Source organism: Aphanomyces invadans (genome assembly GCF_000520115.1).
Source record: "Aphanomyces invadans strain NJM9701 unplaced genomic scaffold supercont1.21, whole genome shotgun sequence".
In the NCBI taxonomy this organism is placed as follows: Eukaryota; Oomycota; class Saprolegniomycetes; order Saprolegniales; family Verrucalvaceae; genus Aphanomyces; species Aphanomyces invadans.
Genome location: NW_008580166.1, coordinates 846,535 through 854,053, shown reverse-complemented (window position 1 = coordinate 854,053; position 7,519 = coordinate 846,535). Strand labels below are relative to the sequence as shown.

Here is a 7,519-nt window from a genome sequence, read left to right as displayed (position 1 = left end):
GTCTTGGTCAAGTAGCTGTAGATTTCGTCGTAGGTCAAATCCGACTGGGCGCTCTTCATCAAGGCGACGACACCGGCGACATGGGGGCCAGCCATGGACGTACCGGCCATCTTCATGTACCCTGTCAAGTTCTTGGCGTCGGCAGAAAGCGTAAAGAAACCAGGAGCGGAAATGTCGGGCTTGATCAGAGTCACAGCTGTGCCATTCACGTGCTTGGCGACCGACGGACCCTTGGAGCTGAAAAACGCCAACTTGTTCGGCTCGTCCGTGTACGAACCAATGGCACCGACCGAGATGACACGGGTGTACCCGCCGGGGAGGCCCGTTGTCTGGCACTTGGGGCCGGCGTTGCCGTTGGAGAAAATGGGAGTGATGCCGGCCGCGCGCCAAGCCGTGACGGAGGCCTCGTAAAAGTCGTCGTAGTCGCCTTGGCTTCCCCACGAGTTGTTGATGACGTCGGCGCCGAGCTTGCATTCGGGACGGGTACCGTCCAGGCGAGTAGGGCACACCATGAATTCAGCGCACTTGGCAAGGGCAACGTCGGTCCCAGTGTTCACGTACAAGCCCATGCATGAGATCCACTGGGCGTCGGGAGCGACCCCAATGCCGTTCTTGCCCACAATCGTACCGATCGTGTGGGTGCCGTGCTGGGCCGAATCGATGGGCAATTCATAGGCGGTGCCGTTGTACGGGTTGAACCATCCCTTGTTCGAACGCCAGTTGTTCTTAATAGCTTCGTGGCGGTACTCGGCACCGGTGTCGATGGAGCCGACAACGACGCCCTTCCCAGTGAAGTACTTCCAGATCGAAGGCGCGCCGACGGTCTCAACGCCCCACTGGTTGACGCCTTCCGTCGCCGTGATCGCCTTTTCGTCGACGATGGGGGTGTCGAGATGGGTTGTGAAGCGGCCTGTAATCTTGCGCACCTTGGGGCTCTTCGCCAGTACCTCGATATCTTGCTTGGTCAGCCCGTCCATGAACGTAGCGGACGCGATCCACGAGTTGTATTCGATCCTGGCCGCCGACGCGGGCAAAAGCGACTGGATCGTCGACTCGAACGTCGATGCCTCGGCACTCAGCGCGTTGAACACTGTTTCCTTGTGGCTCGTGCCTTCCGTGAACGCGAGCTTTTCAACATTCACGTTTGTGTTGAGAAACACGATCGCGCCGACCGATTCCTTCACTTCTAACTCGCGACGGACGTGCACCGACACCTTGGCCTGCACGACGGCGGCCATAAACGACAACGCGACAGTGACTTTCATCTTGACCAGGTGAAAGTAAGTTCTCAAATGCCGTCGCTAGATCCGAGCTCGGGACCCCCTGCTGGTGTGGCCAACCCGCCTGGTCGACCAGCGCGGCAGGGCCACCATACTAATGCCAAGTCACACGCCCGACCAGGCTCTCGGCCGCAGGGCGGCAGTTGGTGCGAGTCACAGCCACCTGGGTGTTCCTGGTCCCATCTACAGTTCGTACATTGTACGTTTTAAATGTACCTTGCATACAAGACTCTTGTGTGCGCTGACATTTGCCACGTACGTTCACCGTCTCACCTTGTGCTCCTTGAAGTAATCTGAGTATATTGGAGCCACGCACATGGGGGGGGTGACGATCTTGGAGAAGGCGGTCACAGCGGGTTTGTATGGCCGCCTGGGAGGTGGAGCGGGGCTAGGCGAGCGATAGATGGAGCAGTTGTTAGCACCGGGGTGGTCTTGGGGTGGTCGTGCTGGCATGCTGCGGGTGGAGCTTGCAGCTCCAAGCAGATCGGGTGCGGGTCACCTATCAGGGGGACATGTTGTGCCATGGATTGTAGCGCGGCCGATGGCGCACGTCGAAGGGGCCTCACCACAAGAGGGCCTGACGTAGCGGTGGACGCCACGTCTTGTGCACACTTCGTTGGGCACCATCGACGAGTCCGAACGTGAAAACACTGGAAACCTTTTGAATTCCACTGTAACTACTCCTCTTGCGGACCGTGGGAAAGAGCAATGGTACACCGTCGATCGTGGGCCGTTTATAAGTCCCACACGTGCTGGAATAGCGTCGCGTTCGATTTGGTTGCCGATTTGCATGTGCCGCCGTCCCGTAGTTCAAGAAGACGTAGACAGGCTCAACATTGTCAATGCGCTGAGGCCGTTGTCGTCGGAAGATAAGCCAAGGGACTTGATTGAGTTGTTGGAAGCGGCCAGATGCACAGAGGTAAATGCTTGTTGGGGTCCCTGGGCTGCCACGGCCCACTTCAAAAGCCACCGCGACAGGAATTTACAACCACAACTGTTCGTACTTTTCGGATACGTACTTAAGCCACAACAGCGGAATCATTCGTGAAAGTGCGATTCACGGCCGTCTGGGCGATGGATGTAGCGCCAGATGGTGAGAAAATGAATGGACGGTCACGTACGGTAGGGGGTCGCTCGTCGTGCTGGCGCTCTCTACAGGGCATGGCCTCCGATTCAGCTAGGGACATTCTCTGGTTTTAAACGTATGTCCAAACAAGTTGCAATTCAGCGACCATGATAATAATGAAAACAATGGTGCCCCTTACGATTATCAAGTGAAAATATATTAAGTGCGTGTGCGCACCTTGACGAGTTGCATCCATATCATTCAGAACCACCCACCCATCCAAATCAACGGTCGTGATTGCGCAATCCGCAATCATCCAACGGATTATCTCACGGTCGACTAGAGAATGTATGTTTTCACTTGACGAAAGCCCCCTCCGAATCGAACATTTGCAAGTTTTGCATGTTGGTGCCATATTGCGATGCCTGTCGCCCTGGTTCGATATTCAGAATCCGGTTAAGTCAGATTCGTCAACGGCACCCATCTAACCGAAGCAGCGTTCGTAATGTGTACCTCGGTGTAATCGCTGGGTCAGGATGGAAGCAAGCGCCACGCCGTCAAGAGCTTGAAAGGATGGGCGCAACCTTGCTGGTGTTGCGCCGAGACGCGGGGAGGCTGTGGGCCAAACTTTGGATCACACCTGACGGATGCTCTATGTTGGACGCAGCTGGTAGGGGATGCCCCAGGCGCCACACGTCGCCGATTCGAGCAATTGGACTAATGCGCCTTTTCTTTTTCACCGGATCGTCCTCGTTGGAATGGGAATGGAATGTGGCGCGGACCAAAATGATGTGTCGCGCATTTCCATATTTGAACGATTACACGAACGGTGTAGAAGGTCAGCCCCCCTGGCACGACGCAAGCACCGTTCGCACCAACAGAGCAACGAATCGGCGCTAGGCGTCGGCATGGCGGGGGAATTAGGGGGCAGGGACCAGGTGGAGGCCCTCGTCGTCTGAGGAATTCTGCCATCCATTAGAGTACGCAGATTCAAGTTTGCCGAAGCAATCGCTTGGCTCGAGTGTAGAGAGAGGGCTGTCGCTTTGCTCAAATTTGACCACATGATCAACTTTCAGTGCATCCTGCTCTCATGACGCTGCCCACGTGCCTCAGGCATCGGCCTCAACAACACTCGTTGTCGACTGATTGCCTGTGCTTTCACGGCAGAGGGGCGAGGCGACGGTGGTAGTCCTCTCTCGAAAGCAAGGGGGCTACTGCAAATCGCTCGGGATAACCACACACCGTCATATTCCATGGAGATGCGCACCCTACGGGGAGACATGAAGTTCGTAGCAACATGCATGGACGGTGCATTCAGAGCAGAACACATCGAGGAGACTGTGGCGGCGTGCTGACAAAGGTTGGATAACGGTTTGAACGCCAGAATTCCACGGGATTGTGTGGAAAAATAGGGCAGTGACGTCGGTGCTGACGGCGAGCCCCAGCTGCGCATGGAGTGTGCGAGTGGGTAGCATCGATTGGGGGCGAGCTGCCCAACATGGATGCCTATACACGAAAGTCACCCCTTCTTCTCTGGACTGATCCACGTGGCGCATTCATATTCCGCATGGAAGCAAGCCCTGATACGTAAAACGTTAGCGAAGCGAAGAGGTACGCGGGCATCGGACTTCCCCTTCGATCTGTGGATGTAGTTTGAAAAATGCGTCCAACAAAGGAGCTATCGTCGAGTCGTGGAAAAGGACGTGATCGAATGAAGTCGACGACGTAGCTGCGCACTCGTAAGCTGCCTGGAAAGACCGTGTGGTCAAACGATCGGTACTTGATTCGAGTCACGAGCGCAATGACGGCTCCGAGTTGGGACAGTTCCAACGCCATTGAACTCCATCACGCGTTTCCGTCTCGACTTGAGTTCATGCTTCCATCAAGAGGCATCATTGCCCGAGAATACTCGCGCATGAGGGGCGTCACTCTGCACGGGGACGTTGCCGTGTGTTCGAACGTGCACACTGGCGACGCTGCGACCTTCTCCCTCGGTGTGGTGCTTTCCGACATGCCCGCTAGTCTCGACCTACTGGGGCACAACCTCGAGCAGCTCCAGCCCACCTTTGGGCTTGTTTACCGAAACAACCGCGCCACTTGGGCCTCAACACCTTTATTCAATCTGTGGTCTGGCAGTCAAGTGTTCTTGCCGGCCTTCCTCATCGCGACCAGTCCATGGACCCCCTCGTCCATGAGAATATCTTGTACAACTGGGCTGCGCGTCTCCATCCCTGGCACCCCGTCGCAACGGTTGCATCCCCGCCTTCAACGATTTCCCTTACCCACATACACACCGCCATCACCTCCAAACCCGCGTGCCGTTCCTTCGCCCATTGCGGTCCATCGAGTCGCGGATAGAAGAATTGGCGATGGAAGCACATGTACGATTGACACCAGCTGCCCCCAGCCACAACAGTATGAAGCCTGATCTCCTGGTGCATGATCGCACTTCGCGTTTCGAGCCTGGTCACCGTTGTTGGGGCCAAGTTACCCCGGCACGTCATACCTCCTGCCACCACCGCCGTCACACTCCTTGTCCATGGCAAAGTCCAACAAAAACACCGACTGGGGTTTTACAACGCTTACAGCTTGACACCTTCGAAGCCCCACACCTCGACGGCCCAGCACTGAAACTGATGGGGATGCGTCAGCGCCGGGTTGTCATACGTTTCGCAAGCCTGCGTGAATCCCCTTGCTTCGTCGATCTGGAGGCAAAGCGCGAGCCCGGACGCGCCGCCCCCCCACACGAGCGACCCATTTGGTCCCCCGTACACAAAATTGTTGTCAAGGCCAGACCATCCGTACACGGACGCGTGTTGAAACACAAACGCTCGGCCGTTCCCGTACACCTTTTTTGAATGCTTGAGCGACGACGGCGTGAATGCTACGTAGCAGACAACGTCAATCCTTTTGGGTCCCATGGCCAAGCAACGGTCGGTCCATTGGAACGAGTGCCACCACCACAACACCACACAACAACAGCAGCCCGCCCCCCCAGGAGAAACACAAAATCACACAGCCATCGAACACCGCGCAAGCCAAGTCATTCTCTGTCGCCACAGCCTCGCACGACGTTTTTGCCTCGTGTGAGGAGCAAGTGCCATCTCTCGTCCCGATACAATTTCCGCCGCAGGTTGCCCATCGAGCTCTCTCCAATTTTTCAGGAAACGCGTCCTGGCTCGTACCTCCAAACACTTGGTCTGTCGAGTCCTTGATGGCGACGATGGTCGGGCCTCGATCTTGGACGAGGTGGTAAAACATGGTCGAGTTGAATCCGTGCTCTTGAGAACTGTACAGGAGAGTCCAGTTGTGGCACTGCAAGTGCAGCGGCAGGGCAGCCGTTAGCACGTGCACGTGGTTGCACTTGAGGATGACAGACGATTGAAAGTACGAGAGCCACTTGTTCTGTTTCAGCTTGGCATGGACGGTGTGCCACTCGTCTTTTTGGATCGGCGACGACGCCATGTCGCTTGCGGGCGGCGACCCAACAACGACATCGTGGTCTTTGTATTCTTTTGAAGGAGGAAACATTGCCCGGCTCGTCGATGTGGACGCCAGCGGCGGCGGAGACGCTTTCGCACCCATCTGACGAACATATCGAACGTTCAACGCCGGAGTACGGAACGTCATGGTGAATGGAAGCGCGGACCCCTGGACGCACCATTTTATCGCGAGTGTCGTGATCGGGCCATACCTGCAACTCCGACATGAGCTCTGCCAAAGTCCACGACGCTGCCTCTGGGCGACCGTTCACTGCAATGAGCACATCTCCGGGCACGAGCGAATCGATGGTTGATTCAGCTGAAGTTGAGTTGGATGGTGTAGAAGGCGAGGAAGACTCTGCGAGATCGCCGACGGAATGGACTTCAAGGCTGCCATAGCTCCGCGTACTGGCGGCAAACGTGACGCCCACGGGCAATGCGTGAATGGTCAAGGTGATGTCCCCCGCAGCATCGCGCCCTACATGTATTATTTGCGCGATAATCGCGGGAGATGATGGAAGGATTTGGAGCTGTACCGAGCGGCAATGCAGCTGCTTCCACGTCGCGCGCAACGGACTAACGAGATGGGCCAGTGCGTGAGGGATTCGGCAACCAAAAATTGCGTACCTGCTTCCATTGAGCGGCGGTAGCACGAACATGCCTTGTGGATGCGCGAGTGAACTGGTTGTACTCGAAACTTTGAGGAAAGAGTGCTGTCGCAGTCGTGTGCGAGTCGCAGTGGCCGTGCAGCTTTGGTTTTCGAAACGTGATTGACACAGGTACCGCGAGTTTTGACATGTACGCACGGAACGCAAGTGAGTCCATAGCATTCACCGACTCGTCGCCATTCACAGCCATCAAGACGTCGCCAATCTCAAGCGACGGGTGGTCGTCAGGGGCGTGACCGACTTCCCACGCACCATAGAGCTGCGTCGATGGAACGAGCCCAATGCCAAGAGGTTTCTTCTCAAACGTGAGTGTGATTTCTGATTGAACATCCTTCACATGATGATGCTTGGACCGAGGCGCCGCCGCACGAGTCTGCTTGGACGTTGCCATGCACCTTGCCGCAAGTTTTGCGATATTCGTGACAAAAGATACACCCTTTGCAGCTGCCAAAACCCGCGTCCGATTCTGGCGGTCAAATGACTGAACATTTGTATGATGCATACGTGAAGCGACAAAAACAAGAGTCCACACTATTAAAGAAAACCGAAATAGTGTGACTGAGTCGCTCAGTTTGGAATTTGCAACGTCCAGCACACATGGATATGCTGCGGGTGCCATCGAACGCGTGAGCTCGTGGTAAGGGCACGCAGAGGCTGCAACGGCGTGTGCGTGTGGCCATCGGCACAGATTGCCTGCGCACGGTTTGCTCCTGTTTGGCTATTTTTGGGCACCGTACGTAGCCATTCGTCCCTGCTCATTCCCCAGCACTCTGCATTGAAGCGAAGCGCACACACAGGTCACGGGGAGGCAAGCACGGGTTGCAGTACGTTGTCGAGGTCCACACTAGAGACCTCTCCAGTGAGGGTGCGCGCAGTCAACGCGGTACGTGCGATGGTGCACGATGCGCAGGTACCTGGAGGAGGAGGTGTACAGTCTCGAACAATGCTACCACGGCACCGCACCACCACATACGATCCAATCGTCGGCATCGTGTGAGCCGACGGCGCGGGCGATCGCTGGCG

At 56.3% G+C, this 7,519-nt stretch overlaps 2 protein-coding genes across 2 annotated transcripts; both read right to left on the bottom strand.

Moving 5' to 3' along the window:
- Window positions 1-34: 34 nt before the first annotated feature.
- H310_09507 (hypothetical protein) lies at window positions 35-1,265 on the bottom strand (the record flags this gene model as incomplete). The annotated part of the gene is made up of 2 exons (XM_008875598.1): window positions 35-51; window positions 104-1,265. The coding sequence occupies 2 exons, from the start codon at window positions 1,263-1,265 to the stop codon at window positions 35-37; spliced, it is 1,179 nt and encodes a 392-aa protein (XP_008873820.1).
- A 3,286-nt stretch (window positions 1,266-4,551) lies between these two features.
- Window positions 4,552-6,901, bottom strand: H310_09506 (hypothetical protein). Its single transcript, XM_008875597.1, has 5 exons — window positions 6,456-6,901; window positions 6,365-6,404; window positions 6,041-6,306; window positions 5,532-5,997; window positions 4,552-5,230 (listed from the first exon to the last, which is right to left on the bottom strand). Exons 1-5 carry the CDS (start codon window positions 6,885-6,887, stop codon window positions 4,929-4,931), a joined length of 1,506 nt encoding a protein of 501 aa, XP_008873819.1. The 5' UTR covers window positions 6,888-6,901; the 3' UTR covers window positions 4,552-4,928.
- Between the last annotated feature and the right edge of the window lie 618 nt (window positions 6,902-7,519).

Bases quoted from the DNA above. Each gene is read 5' to 3' on its own strand.
- H310_09506 (XM_008875597.1), bottom strand. From the start codon at position 6,887: ATGGCAACGTCCAAGCAGACTCGTGCGGCGGCGCCTCGGTCCAAGCAT. The intron at 6,405-6,455 runs GTACGCAATTTT...CCATCTCGTTAG, and splicing joins CCGCCGCTCAATGGAAGCAG to TCCGTTGCGCGCGACGTGGA. The intron at 5,998-6,040 runs GTATGGCCCGAT...TGGTGCGTCCAG, and splicing joins AGCTCATGTCGGAGTTGCAG to GGGTCCGCGCTTCCATTCAC.